General features: G+C 44.1%; 1 protein-coding gene across 2 annotated transcripts in view; it reads left to right on the forward strand.

Annotated features, from left to right (window-relative positions):
* The window catches only part of cnksr1 (connector enhancer of kinase suppressor of Ras 1), a 137,280-nt gene that overhangs the window by 38,755 nt on the left and 82,762 nt on the right, over positions 1-15,763 (forward strand). For both annotated transcript variants that reach the window (XM_072246994.1, XM_072246995.1), the window contains exons 3-6: positions 6,497-6,687; positions 9,812-9,899; positions 12,669-12,710; positions 15,589-15,708. In XM_072246994.1, coding sequence (XP_072103095.1) covers positions 6,497-6,687; positions 9,812-9,899; positions 12,669-12,710; positions 15,589-15,708 — 441 coding nt within the window. The remainder of the gene's footprint in view (positions 1-6,496; positions 6,688-9,811; positions 9,900-12,668; positions 12,711-15,588; positions 15,709-15,763) is intronic.

Here is a 15,763-nt window from a genome sequence, read left to right on the forward strand (position 1 = left end):
GCAAATTTTTCTACAGAAGTGGTCTGCCGTTGCCTTCTTCTGGGCGATGTCTTTACAAGACGGGTGACCCCAGTCATTATCAATACTCTTCAGAGATTGTTTGCCTGGTGTCAGTGGTCACATAACCAGGACTTGTGATATTCACCGGCTGCTCATACGGACATCCACCACCTGCTCCCATGGCTTCACGTGACCTTGATCAAGGGGCTAAGCAGGTACTACACCTTGCCCAAGGGTGACCTGCAGGCTAGCGGAGGGAAGGAGTGCTTTACACCCCCTTCGGTAGAGAATTATCTACACCCGCCACCCAAGGTATAACAGTAACTACCAGGAATTCTGCATCCACTGATGTATCTCCATAACTAACCACCTCCTGCATCGAGAATACCTTGACATGTACGTACATTTTAAAACACTAATTGTATTTGTTGATAGTAACTGCTTCAATCATTCATTAAAATCACATCCTAATTGTTTGTGGCTCCAGTGTTATCCCTGCCACTCCATCCTTACCTTGGTGTTGAAGGAATCAGAGGTTAGATAAGCGCATGCCCTCGCTGTGGTAATTTACAAGCACTGTTTTGTTTTCAAAACAAGTTCCCTCACTCAGCCAGTTCATTGTTCACCTCAAATATCCTCCTACTGTTAAGGGCTTTTCAAGTGTTTCGCTGTAATCTTCTGCCTACAACTATTAGTGCTCTTGTTGAGATCCAGCTTGTAAAATCTTTATCAGCTAAATCATGATACTTTACAGCTGTTCAAAGATCAAAGTTCTAGCTAACTTGCAAAATAAAGTCATAAACAGGCGAAAATCTGCACTTGCTGGAAATCCAGAGCAACACACACACAAAACGCTGGAGGACCTCAGCAGGTCAGACAGCATCCATGGGAAGGGATAAACAGTCGACTTTGTGGACTGAGATCCTTCTTCAGGATCAGGAAGGAAGGGGGACGATGCCAGAATAATATACTCAACCCCTTGTACTACATTGCTGATTTTAAATTATGTTTTTCCTACTACTTCACTCTTGCAAGATATTTCCAAAGTTACTTTGTGCTTAAAATGTTGATTCCATTTTGCCTGGGTTTTACTCTACTAGAGATGAAAGGGATCCTCCCCACGCAAACTTGTAACCAGCATAAAGAACGCAAACTAATTGCGTAGACGGCACTGAAATTGAAAGGGCTGGTTGAAACACTAACAGTAACTCAAAGCCAGCCTGGAGAAACCAGACATAGTTTGCTTCACAAACAGGAGAAAATCTGCAGATGCTGGAAATCCGAGCAACACACACAAAATGCTGGAGGAACTCAGCAGGCCGGGCAGCATCTATGGGGAAAAAAGTACCATCGACGTTTCGGGCCGAGACCCTTCGGCAGGACAATTTGCTTCAGTTCGGTAGCTTGGGAGTTAAACTGCCATCAGATTAGTAACCTTGCTGATTTGATACTTCAGTGTCCAATAGTGGGTGTGTCCTAATGAGATGTTAATCCTTGCCTACCCAAAGAGAAAAGTTATTATTTGTCCTAAGGTTAAGCAAACCATTACCATTTCGACTTGATTACCTGAATCTGCACCAACTAATAAAGTATTGGAATTAAACACCAACACTGATACTATTGTCAGTGGTTTAGAAAACCATTATCAAATAAGGGCTGAATGTAGATTTGTTGATTTCTTTTGAATGGACATTTTTCTCCACCAGAGGCAGAGGGAATATATATTGCATCATCCCAAACTCCAATGAACTTCCAAAGTTCAAAGTAAATTTATTATCAAAGTGTGTGTGTGTGTGTGTGTGTGTGTGTGTGTGTGTGTATATCTCACCACATCCAACTCTGTGTTTCATTTTCTTGCGGGCATACTCAGTAAATCTCTAGACTAGTAACTATAACAGGATCAATGAAAGACCACCCAACCGGGGTGTTCAACCTGAGGAACAGGAGGAAACAAACTGTGCAAGTAGAAGAAGAGAAAATACTAATAATAAATAAGCAATAAATATCAAGAACTTGAGATGAAGAGTTAGCATATTATCCAGATTTATGTTCCCAGTTTACCTGCTAACCAGGTTAACTGTACCGAAGCAGTATATTGTTAATGGCAAACCCTTAACAGTATTGATGTGTAGAGAGATCTTGGGCTCCAAGCCCATAGTTTCCTGAAAGTGGCTACATTGGTCACTAGAATTGTAAAGAAGCTATTTGGCCTGCTTGCCTCCATTAGTCAAGCTACTGACTTCAAGAGTCAGAAAATTATGTTGCAGTTTTACAAATGCCCGACGCAGGCCTCTTATGGTCTGAGTTGATGTTCCCTCCCCTTTATAAAACTCTAGTTAGATCGCATCTGGTGTATTGCATTTAGTTCTGGTTGCCCTATCATAGGAAGGATGTTGAGGCTTTGGAGAGTGTGCAGAAGATGTTCGTCAGGATGCTGCTGGGATTGGAGGGCATTAGATTAGATTATGAGAACACTCAGTCCTCTTTTATTGTCGTTTAGAAATGCATATGTGCATTAAGAAATGATACAATGTTTCTCTGGAGTGATATCACAGAAAACAGGACAGACTAAAGACTAACACTGACAGAACTACATAATTATAACATATAGTTACAGCAGTGCAAAGCAATACCATAATTTGATAAAGAACAGACCATGGGCACAGTAAAAAAAAGTCTCAAAGTCCCCGAGTTGATCGACTCCCGAGTCCCCGATAGCGGTGGCAAAAGGGAGAAACTCCCTGCCATAAACCTCCAGGCACCGTCAACTTGCCGATGCCTTGGAAGCAGCCGACCACAGCTGACACTGAGTCCATCCATCCGAAAACTTCGAGCTTCTGACCAGCCTCTCCAATACAGCCTCCTGAGAACCATCCTCTGCCGAGCGCCTTCGACCTCTACCCAGCCGCTGAAACACGCAAAGCCGAGGATTTCGAGGCCTTCAGCTCCGGAGATTCCGGTTACCACACAGCAGCAGCGGCAGCAAAGCAGGCATTTCAGAAGTTTTCCAGATGTTCCGCTGTACTCTCACATCTGTTTCCATCAAATCAGAATTGTGCACGGTCCCCTACTTGACAGATAACAGATATTCATCAGTGAAGTGGCTGCGCACGCTGTCGTTGCGCCGCCATCTTCTCCCCCCTTAATGTGCTTTAAGTCGAGGTTGGACAGACGTGGTTTGTTTTCTCTGGAGTGGCCGAGGATGAGGGGAGATTTAGATGATGAGAGGCGTATATAGAATAGACGGACAGTGCCGTTGCCGGCAAGGAGTTTGCATGTACGTCCTCCCCGTGACTGCGCAAGTTTCCTCCCACAAAGGCGAACTGGTTGGCAGGTTAGTTGGTGATTGTAAATTGTCCCGCGATTAGGCTAGGGTTAAATGGGTGGGTTGCTGGGTGGGGTGGCTCGAAGGGACACGAGGGCCTGCTCAATAAATATAGTTTTCCCAAGGTTGAAATGTCTAATGGCAAAGGACATACATCTAAGTTCAAAGAGGCACATGTAGGGCAAGTTATTTTACACGGAAAGTGGTGGACGCCGGGAGTGTGGTGTCTGTGGTGGTGTGGATACAAATATGATAGAGGCATTCAAGAGGATCTTCGGTAGACCATGACTTTGCAGGAGGTGAAGGGATGTGGACATTGCGTAGGCAGAAAGGACTAATTCAGATGGGGATTTGATTACTAATGTAAATAGTTCAGCACAGTATTGTGGGCCGATGGGCAGTTCCTGTGCTAAAGTACATATATGTTACATTATACCACTTTGAGATTAGTTTACTTGCAGGCATTTACAGGAAAATTTAAAAAATACAGTAAAATTTATGAAAATCTATACATAAACCAAGTCTGACACACAGCTAGTGTGCGAAAGACGATAAACTGTGCAAATATAGAAATACAGAGAACGTAAGTTGTAAGGGCTTCGAATGTCGGTCTGTAGGTGGGGATTCAGTTCGGTGTTGTGGTGATTGAAGTTATCCAAGCCAGTTCAAGAACCTGATAGTTGTCGGGCAATAACTGATCCTGAACCTGGAGGTGTTGACCTAAAGCTTCTGTACCTCCTTCCCGATGACAGCAGCGAGGAGCGTATGGCCTGGTTGGTGGGTGCCCTTGACGGTGGACATAGCTTTCTTGTGGCAGTGACAGATATAAACATGCTCAATAGGCAGTATCCACTGCTTTCTGGAGACTTTTCTGTTTTGACCATTGGGTTTTCCAGACCAGGCTGTGATACAACCAGTTGCAATGCTCTTCACCGCACATCTGTAAAGATTTGTCAGTTTTTGGTGACGTGTCGAATCTACACAAACTTCTAAGGAAGTAGAATTGCTGTTTTGCCGCCTTTGTGATGGTATTTATCCTCTGATATAATAACAGCAAGGAATTTAAAGTCGTTGACCCTCTCCACCTCTGATCTCCCGAAGAGGACCGGCTCGTGGACCGGTTTCTTCCTCCTGAAGTCAGTAATCAGCTCTTAGGTTTTGCTGATGCTGAGTGAGAGGCGGCTGTTCTGACACCATTCAATCTCCCTTCTTCCGTATGTCAATTCGTCATGACTTTTGATTCGGCCAACAACAGCAGTGTTGTCAACAAACTTAAATATGGCATTGGTGCTATACTGAGTATCAGAGTCATGGGTAGAAAGCAAGTAGAGTTAGGGGGCTATGCACACAGTCCTGTGGTGCACCTGTGCTGGTGGCGAGTGTGGAGGAGATGCTGTTGCCAATCCGAACTGACTGGTGTCTGCAAGTGAGGAAAGTGAGGATCCATTTGCACTGACAGATAGTGAGGCTTGGGTCTTGGTGCTTAGTGGTGAGGTCTGAAGGGATGATGGTGTTGAATGCTGAGCGTGAACGAAGAGGTGACGTTTACATCCTCACTGGCCAGCTACTCCAGAGCTGAGTGAAGGGCTAATGAAATTGCATCTGTTGTTGTGATGGTAGGAAAATTGTTGCAGAAATAGGTAACTCCTCAGACAGGAGTTGATGTGCTTCATGACCAACATCTCAAAGCACTTCATCAAAGTGGATGTAAGTGCTACATTGAGGCAGGTCACCACGTTCTTCTTGGGCACTGGTATGATTGAAGCCTGCTTAAAGCAGGTGGGTATCTCAGACTGCCGAAGCAAAATGTTGAAAATATCCATGAACAATCCAGCGAGTTGATTAGCACAGCTGTTCGGTACCTGACCAGGTACGCTGTCTGGGCCAGAAGCTTGCCGTGGGCTCCCCCTTTGCAAGATGCTCTCCCACCAGCCTCAGAAATTGAGATCGCAGGGTTGCTGGTGCTTCTGTGTTCTGACGGGCAAAGCGAGCTAGAAGGCATTGAGCTCATCTGGGAGTGAAACCTTGCGGTCATTCACATTACTTGGTTTTGCTTCATAGGAGGTGATGGCATTGAAGCCCTGCCACAGCTGTCGAGCATCCCTCTGTGTTTCGAGTTTAGTGCAGGATTGCTGCTTTGCATGGGAGATGGCTTTCTGGAGGTTGTACCTGGACCTCTTGTACTTCCCAGGTTGCCAGTCTTGAATGCCACTGATCTCGCCCATGGCAGATTGTGAATCTCTGGGTTCATCCAGGGATTCTGGTTGGGGAAGAATCTAATGATTTGCTGGGGCCACACTCGCCCATGAGTGTCTTTACAAAGTCTATGACAACTATCATGTATTCATTTAGGTCTTCTGATAATTTCTTCCACATGGCCCAGTCCACTGAGCTGAAGCAGTCCGGTAGCTGCACCTCTACCTCCCGACCCCACTTCTTTGTTGTCCCTGCCTCTGGAGCCTTGCTCTTTAATCTCTGCCTGTGTGCAGGTAGGAGGAGGGCAGTCAGATAGTCAGACTTCCTGAAGTATGGATGAGGGATGGAACAGCAGGCATTCTCAATGGTAGTGTAGCAGTTGGTGAATGTATTGGGTCAATAGACAATAGGTGCAGGAGTAGGCCATTTGGCCCTTTGAGCCAGCACCACCATTCACTGTGATCATGGCTGATCATCCACGATCAGTACCCCGTTCCTGCCTTCTCCCCAGGACCTCTGGTGCTGCAAAAGATATGCTGATTGTAGTTGGGCAGAGATTTCTTCAAGCTAGCCTGAATGAAGTCCCCATCAAGGATGTGAAAGGCATCAGGGTGGGCTGTTTCTTGTTTGTTAATCATCGCACTCAATGCACCAAATACTTGTTGGGCATCTACCTTTTGGTGGTATGTAAATTGCAGTCAGATGGAGAACTCTCTCAGTAAGTATAATGATTGGCACTTAATGATGAGATGTTCCAGATTAAATGTTCCATCTTTGGTCTAACCACTTATGCAGCATTAATGAGCAGGAGCCACGATCCTGACTTTTTGTTCATCACCTCAGTGAATTATGATCCAACAATTTGTAAGGGAACAAGGTTATTGTGTGGTTAGTAGTTTCTGAAGTGAATTGGGGTTTGTAAATGGCTGTCTTCCCAGTGAGTTTCTTTTTGAATAATTTTGCCTTCACTTACAGACCTATGACCTCGAGACAGAGAACCTGAAGGTTCTAATGGAGAAGCTGAGAGCCGTCTCTGGAACCCTTCAATCCTTTATTATCAGTCGGAGGAAAGTCACCCCCGGTCCACAGAGAACGTCTGGAGACCTCCTCAGTTCCGTTATTGACCTTCTTCAAATCACCAAAGCTATTTTTTCCTGGCTGAACAGGTATTCAAAATCAGAATCATATTTAATACCAGTGACATATACTCTGAAATTTGTCCTTTTGAGGCAGCGTTACAGTGCAATACATCAAAAGCATGACTATAAGAAATATGTATAAAAATAAATTCAATAATTAGTGCAAAAGAAAGCAAAATTAGTGAAGTAGTGCTCATGGGCTGGTTTGCTGTCCACTCAGAAATCTGATGGTAGATGGGAAGAAGCTATTCCTAAAGCATTGAGTGTGTGTCTTCAGGCTCCCGTACCTCTTCTCTGATGATAGTAATGAGAAGAGGCCATGCCCTGGGTGATGGGGGTCCTCAATGATGGATGCCAGCTTTTTGAGGCATCATCTTTTTGACGAAGCTGACTAGTTTTCAACTTTCTGCAGCATTGTCCGATCGTGTGCAGTGGCCCCTCCATACCAGACGATGATGCAACCAGTTAGAATGTTCTCCATGGTACATCTGTAGAAATTTGTTGAAATCTTTGATATACCAAATCTCTTCGAGCTCCCAATGAAGTTTAGCCACTGCTCTGCTTTCCTTGAAAATGCGTCAATATGTTGGGCCCAGAATAGATCATCAGAGATGTTGACACCCAGGAACTTGAAATTTCTCATGTTAATTAATACTTTTGATTATTTCTTTAGCCAACAAAATGAAGTACTTGTCTTTCATCTCATTTTTTTCCTTCTATTGTGTGGTAACTGTCAAACATTAAATGCTTTATTGGTATAAAGGAGGAAATAATTATTTGCACCAGTTTAGATTTCTTGCAGTAAATGAAAATCAAAACAACTACGGATGCTGGAAATAGTCATAGAAAAGTACAGCACAGAAACAGGTCTTTCAACCCATATAGTAGTACCAAACCATTTAAACTGCCTACTCCCATCGACCCGCACTGGGACCATAGCCCTCCACACACCTACCATCCGTGTACCTATCCAAACTTACCCTGAGCGTTGAAATGGAGCTCGCATGTACCATTCGCGCTGGCAGCTCGTTCCACACTCTCACCACCCTCTGAGTGAAGAAGTTTCCTCTCATGTTCCCCTTAAGCTTTTCTCCTTTCACCTTTAATCCATGACCTCAGTGAAAAAAGCCTGCTTGCATTTACCTCATCTATGTCCCTCGTAATTTTGTAAACCTCTGTCAAATCTCCCCTGTTTTCTACGTTCCAAGGAATAATGTCCTAGACTATTCAATCTTTCCTTATAACTCAGGTCCTTCAACATAACATCCCATCTCCTGTACTCAGTGCTTTGGTTTATGAAGGCCAATGCGCCAAAAGCTTCCTTTGTAACCCTACCTACCTGTGAAGCCACTTTTAATAAATTATGGACCTGTATTCCCAGATCCCGTTGTCCACCGCTCTCCTCAGTGCCCCACTGTTCACTGTGAAAGACCTATACTGGTTGGTCCGACTGACGTGCAACACCTCACACACGTCCGCTTAAATTCCATCAACCATTTTTCTGCCCATTTTCAAAATAAAAACAGTAAATGCTGCTGCCACAAAAAAAAATTGTATCGCGTAAGACAGTAACAACCAATCTGATTCAGTCAGAAGGTTCGGCTACATCTGTAAGAAGAGCAACAGATCTCGTGTTTTGGAATAAAGACTCAATTTGTTTCTCTTTGCATAGATGTAGCCTTACCTGCTGATTATTTCTAGCAGTTAATGTTTTTATATAAATTAATCTGGGAAGCAGAGAAGGTTGGGGCTTGCAGTGCAGCTGCAAAAACTCAATTTGTTATTACATTGGCAATACAGATTGAAATACACTCTTATTGAAATAATGGGCAGCTGAGGAAAGATTAAGGTCCTTGTCGATGTAACTGGGTGCCAGAGTGGACATGTGTCCCTACCACAGGAGGTGTAAGGCACTCCTTCCCTCCGCAAGCCCTGCAGGTCACCCTCGGGCAGCTGCTGAGCCGCCCGATCAGGGTCACGTGAATCCATGGGAGCAGGTGGTGGATGGTCGTATGAGCAACTGGTGCATAGCACAAGTCCTGGTTATAAAACCACAGACATAAGGTAGACAATCTCTGAAGAGTATTGATAATGGCTGGGGTCACCCGTATTGTAAAGACACTGCCCAGAAGAAGGCGATGGCAAACCGCTTCCGTAGAAAAATTTTCCAAGGACAATCATGATCGAAGACCGTGATCACCCATGTCACAGTTACGGCATGTAATGGTCATACAACACGGCGCATAATGATGATGGCATCTATGCAAAGTATTGTTAAATTTGCATAATCTATGTAATGACAAGCTGAAAGTTTTTCCAGCTTTTATTGTTTTTATTTTGGATTTGTTTGTTTTTTTTTCACTCAGGCACATCACTGTGTAGTTAACAGGACACTGAACAAACATTCAACACATAAATTGCACTTACATCAGGTGTTTTAATGGGAAAAGATTTTCTGAAGGAAAGCATAAAGCAATTGCTGAGCCAATGACAGAAGTAGAAGGTTTACATAGAAGGATTACATGCAGAGAAGGAAATGTAAAACTGAAGAGGTTTGCATTAACAAGGAAGAGCAACCCCATCGTGTGAGTTTTGGTTGACATAGAAGATATTAAAGTCTCCTTCTGGTAAAAATATTTCCCCCCCCTTCCCTTTTTCCCCTAATCCCCACTCTGACCTTTTACCTCTACTCACCTGCCTATCACCTCCCCTGGGTCTCCCCTCCTTCCCTTTCTCCTGTGGTCCACTCTCCTCTCCTATCAAATTCCTTCCTCTCCAGTCCTTTACCTTTCCCACCCACCTGGCTTCACCTATCACCTTACTATCCTCCTTCCCCTCTCCCCGCACCTTTTTATTCTGGTGTCTTACCCCCACTTCCTTCTCAGTTTTGCAGAAGGGACTCGGCCTGAGATGTGGACTGTTTATTCATTTCCATAGGTGCAGCCTAACCTCCTGAGTTCCTCCAGCACTTTGTGTGTGTGTGCGTGTTATCAGAAAACCATGATGTGAGTGTAGTTTGAAACTGGTTGGGTGCAAGTGTGGAATAGTTGATGCACGTGGAGGTATGGAGCAGAATCAAAGGGCATTGGTGGTGGTGGGAGTTCGCCAGTTGTGGAGAATTTCTAACCATACTTCTGCTCTGCCCAAATAGGTACCCATTTATATGCATCATAAATTACACTGAAATGAAGAAGGAGATCATCAGGCTATGTGTGGAGCTGACAAAAACTATCCATAAGGTTTGTCCATCTCACCACCGTCTGTAAACAGTTTGTACTTTTTCCCCGTGACTGCACGGGTTTCCTCCGGGTGCTCTGGTTTCCTCCCACAGTCTAAAGTCGTACTAGTCGATAGGTTAATTGGTCATTTTAAATTGTCCCACCATTTCAGCAACTTCCATGGTCTTTCTGTATTTCATGGCTATCTGGAAAAGACGAATATCAGAGTTCTGTTGTACAGGCATACTTTGACAATAAAATGAACCTTTTGAATCTTTGATTGGGCTAAATGGGAGATTGCTCGGCAGCATGGCTGGAAGGGAATATTCCCACACCATATCTCAATAAATATTACGCAGTGTCATAGAACTGCAGATAAGCTTACATCTCGGAAACAGGCCATACAGCTCTAACAGGTTTACTTTAGTTTCCGAAAGGCCTGTGTTAATACACTGTTTCTAGCTTCATCTCACCCTGTCAGCATGGTTTTCTGTTCCTTCCCCATATACTTAGCAAGCCTCCCCTTAAATGTACCCGTGTGAGACGTTGACAAACAAGTGCTATGAAATCTGAAGATTTCTTTTTAGCACTTGTGTGGTTTTTCACCTTTTCTCATTTGAACACACCAGCCCTTCAGGAGAGAATTGCATATTGATAATGTAAGCAGAGTGTGATTTATTTATATATGGTTCAGTGAAAATCAGACACCGCCCTAGAGTGTGACGTTATGAAGCTGATGAATTCCCAAGACAGGGTTTGCAGTAACTTTAATGCTTTGTTTATTTATACTCCTTCTCATCCAGAAATGGCTCACAATTTTATATGGACAAAAATCCTCGTAAATCTTGATGTTGTCTCCATGTGGTATTGTCAAAACTTGTTGAAATCCAAATAGACTACATCAAACCTTCATCAACCCTCCTTGTAATCACCTCAACAGAAGTGCACGTGTCTTAATAATTTGATGCAGACCGTCCTGATGAAACTGTAGCTTTCTAATTCTGGGGTTCCCAAACTTTTTACTGTTAACCGAGGGGGCCGTGGACGCAGGTTGGAAACCCCTGTTCTAAATTAATATCTATGTGGTTTAATGAAATTATCCCTAATAACCTGTATACAACTGAAATTAAAGCAATTAGCTTGTAAATTATTGGTTTATCTCTTCCTCCCTTTTTAAATAAAGGTAAATTTGCATTCCTCCAAACCTCTGGTACACTCCTTTAGTCAAGGAAGATTGCAAGATTATCGACAAACCATTGCAATTTCCTCCTTTTATTTCTTTTTATAATCTGCTTATGGTACATCCAGGCCTGATAATTCATTTATCTGCTTTTAAAGACACTCAAACCCTTGATAGTTCCTAATTTACTATGGTTATTCGAGCTAATATTTCATATACCTCCTCCTTAACTACAAGTGTCAATCCTTTCCCTCATAAGCTCGTCTGCAAAGTATTAAAATAGGATTTGTATTTGTATCCCCTGCCACTGCGCAGTTTATCTTCAATTGGCTTTACAATTTCTTTAGTTATCTTCCTGCTCTTTATAAAACATCTTTGAGATTTTCTTCGAAGATGGCGGAAGTTGGAGAGAATGATGTGCTGGATGTGGAGGCTCGTGGGTGGTAGGTGAGGACAGGAAGAACTCTATCACTGTTAAGACAGTGGGAATATGGGGTGAAGTCAGGTGTCCGGGAAATCGAGGAGATGTGGGTGAGGCAGCATCAGTGATGGAGGAGGGGAAACCCTGTCCTTTGAAAAAGGAGGACATCTCTGATGTCCTGGAAGGGAAAGCCTCGTCCAGGAGGTAGATGCAGTGGAGACAAAGAGACTGGAAAAAATGCATTTTCACAAGAAACGGGGTGGGTAGAGGTATAGTCAGGATAGCCGCAGGAATCGGTCGGTTTATAAAAGATGTCAGTAGACAGTTTGTCTCCAGAGATGGAGACAGAGAGATCCAGAAAGGGGAGAGAGGCGTCAGAAATGGACCAAGTGAATTTAAGGGCAGGGTGGAAGTCAGAAGAATGTTGTTGAGATTGATGAGCTCAACATGGGTGCGTGAAACAGCACCGATGCAGTCTTCAGCGTGTCACAGAGAGCATTGGGGATTTGATGATCATTCTCGATGAACTTGTTATCTTTTGTTATTATTTCATCCCCTCTTTCTCATGTGAAAAACCTCTTAGGAGCATTAAACTGGCATTCCTGTCCCCTTTTTTAAAGTCACAATTCCATAATAGTTATAAAAATACTTCCACAAGTCAGACAGAACCTTCAGACCACCTGCCCTGTATGCCCTTTGTGTTTTCATTATTTATTCCCCTGCTTCCTACCCCATCACAAACTATTGCTCAGCCATTACTTCACAGTTCTTGGACGCTTTCTCGTCTTTACCTGAGTGGCTATCCTTCATGCATGTGTGAGTGTTCCATTGTGGAAAGCACCACACCTGAACTACGAGCTGCCCAAAGTCCGGAAAGCTACACGTGCCAGGAGAATCCACTGAGGATCAGTAGCAATCCCCCTCCCTAATCCTAGAGACAGTGGCAATATTTCTAATGCTGTGTTCTCTCCACAGCTTAAATCATACCCTTATCACACACTGACATGCAACATATTAATACCCTCTGAGGAATCTATTATATTTTATAAGTCCCAGATGTATGCTTCGCTTAACAGATTGACACTTTGCCAAGTTAATATCTTAGTTATAGCATGATTACCAAGCCCCTATTAGCTGAATTATTATATAAATGTCATTAAAATCCTTAAACTTGATATCTATTGTTTAGGAATACTGCCAGACAGAGAAAGAAAACTGGATACTTAGCATTGTAAGTATGAACCAATTATCTCTTTCTTACCACTCTATCATGAAACCGAGTACCATCTGAATGCCCTTGAGTCAGAGGGTTGCAGGAGCTATGCACTTGTTCTCTATCTGCATTGTGTTCTGTGTTGCGTGTTTATTTGGGTAGTTAGTCGGGTGGGTGGGTGGCGTGGTAAAAGTGAAGGGAATAAGTTGCGTATTCGTGCTTTGTTCTGGGCAGTTTCGTTCTGGGGACCGCCGGGCGATATATATCTTCTGTTGACCGCATAATTGCGCTTAATTGCATCACTTCACGATTGTTTGTTTTGCTAGTTGCTGATAAAGGATTGAATACAGTTCTTCAGTTTTGTGGAACACCATTATTGGATTGATCAGAGGGCACATCAAACAAAGATAACAAGCCGTGCTAGGTTGCCAGCAGCGGCATTAGCTTGTAAGAGTTTGAAGGTTTAGATTGATATCTCAGATGATTTGGTGAACCCATGTCCCATTTGTGCCTTGGGATGGTAAAAGAACAAGAGCATTATTTGAAAAAGGCTACAGCACGTCAAAACTGCTTAATTAATATTGCAGGTCTAGCTCCCATTCTAGAAACTACCTCAGACCAATAGCAAGCACAAGAACAGTTTCTACGTTGAGAATACTAAATACCAACATTAACGTACTGTTATTATTATCTAATTGTTTATTCTAAATATTTAATCTAAATAAACATTTAGATAATAATAATTACATCTGACTCTCATAACTACCTCGACTATACCTCTTCCCACCCCACCACATGCAAAAATGCCATTCCCTATTCCCAGTTCCTGCGTCTCCGCCGCATCTGCTCCCAGGATGAGGCTTTCCATTCCAGGACATCTCGAATGTCCTCTTTCTTTAAGGATCATGGTTTCCCTTCTACCGTCATCAATGATGCCCTCACCTGCATCTCCTCCATTTCCCGCACTTCGGCCCTCACCCCATCCTTCCACCACCACAACAGGGACAGAGTTCCCCTTGTCCTCACCTACCACCCCACCAGCCTCCGGATCCAGCACATTGTCCTCCGCAACTTCCGCCACCTTCAACAGGACCCCACCACTAAGCACATCTTTCCCTCTCCACCCCTCTCCGCTTTCCGCAGGGATTGGTCCCTCTGCGACTTCCTTATCTGCACGTCCATCCCCACTGATCTCCCACCGGGCACTTATCCCTGTAAGTGTGAGTGCTACACCTGTCTCTACACCTCATCTCTTGCAACCATTCAGGGCCCCAAACAGTCCTTCCAGGTGAGACAACATTTCACTTGTGAGTCTGTTGGGGTCATCTATTGCATCCGGTGCTCCCGTTGCAGCCTCCTCTACATCGGTGAAACCCGACGCAGATTGGGGGAACCGCTTCGTCGAGCCCCTCCGCTCCGTCCGCCACAACAGACAGGATCTCCCAGTAGCCACCCACTTCAACTCTGCTTCCCACTCCCATTCAGATATGTCCATACATGGCCTCCTCTACTGCCATGACAAGGCTAAACTCAGGTTGGAGGAGCAACACCTCATATACCGTCTAGGTAGTCTTCAGCCCCTCGGTATGAACAGAATTTTCCAACTTCTGGTAATTCCCTCCCCCTCCCTTCCTCTATCCCTATTTCACTCTACCCCCTCCCCCAGCTCCCTCATGGTTCTGCCTCCTTCTTCTACTACCCATTGTTTTCAGGGCTATGACGTCAATGCTTCCCCTCCCCCACCCCTTTGTCTTTCAAATTACTGGTCTTTCAACTGAAGCTACAAGCATTCTTCAAATCCTTCCCCATCTTTCATTCTTCAGTCCTGACGAAGGGTTCCGGCCCGAAACGTCAACTCATCGTTTCTAACTGATGCTGCCCGACCTGCTGAGTTCATCCAGCGTACTGAAAGTGTTGCTTTGATCACAGCATCTACAGATTATTTTGTGTTTAACATTAACATACAGTGTTCTGTGGCTGATAATTGAGTCCCACTCAGGAGCAATTTGAAATATGCCTTGAGGAGATTTGGCTGTAGAAAACACTTCCATTCTGTTTGTCCCCTGCCCACTAGTATCAGGATGCTGGAAGATGTTCTCACCCTCCATGCTAATTGTCGTTTGTAGAGCTTGTTCAAGAAGTACACAACTACAGCATTGTACCTTTTCAGGAGTTGTTTGCGGTAGTTGGCAGGACAAGATGTGCAGTAAGGAGTTCAGTGGAACTGCAGTTGTGAGTCAGAGTACCAATGCCCTCGAACAGAAAAGCACAGAAAATAGTGGATACGGCCCAGTCCGTCACAGGTAAAGTCCTCCCCACCACTGAGCACACCTACACAGAAGCAGCATCCATCGTCACGGACCCCCACCATCCAGGCCGTGTTCTCTTCTCACTGCTGCTACCAGGGAGGAGGTACAGGAGCCTCAAGACTCACACCCCCAGGTTCAGGAACAATTATTACCCCTCAACAACCAGGACAAAAGGGGATAACCTCACTCACCCCAACACTGAACTGTTCACATAACCTATGGACTCAGTTGCAAGGACTCTTCATCTCACGTTCTTGATATTTATTGCTTATCTATTTAATATTATTATTTGGGTTTTCAAAATCTTTGTATTTGCAGTCTGATATCTTTCTCACATTGTTTGTTTGGCCTTACTGTAGTGTGAGGTGTTCCATTGATTCTATTGCGTTTCTTTGTATTGACTGTGAATGCCCTCAAGAAAAGGAATCTCAGGGGAGTAAGTGGTGACATGAATGTACTCTGATAGTAATTTTCCTGCTGTAGCTGACTAAGGGTCAGTTCTAGGCGATGCTGTTGCAGGGAGGGTAATGTTGCTGTGTAATTGGCTCTGTTTGGTCCTATATCATCCAAACTCCTTTCTGATTTAGTGCAGAGAGCTTTCAAGTTTCTGTGAACGGATGGTCATGGAAAGTCCTGAGGAGCTGGTGAACCAGCGGGCCTGCTTGGAGACTATTCACTTGCTTACCACTTCGCCAGGACAGAGTTTGGTGAGTTTGCATCCTCTCCTGAGGATACTGGAGATCGAGGATGCAATACAAATCA

The sequence above is a fragment of the Mobula birostris genome, chromosome 30, assembly GCF_030028105.1.
Source record: "Mobula birostris isolate sMobBir1 chromosome 30, sMobBir1.hap1, whole genome shotgun sequence".
Taxonomy (NCBI): domain Eukaryota; kingdom Metazoa; phylum Chordata; class Chondrichthyes; order Myliobatiformes; family Myliobatidae; genus Mobula; species Mobula birostris.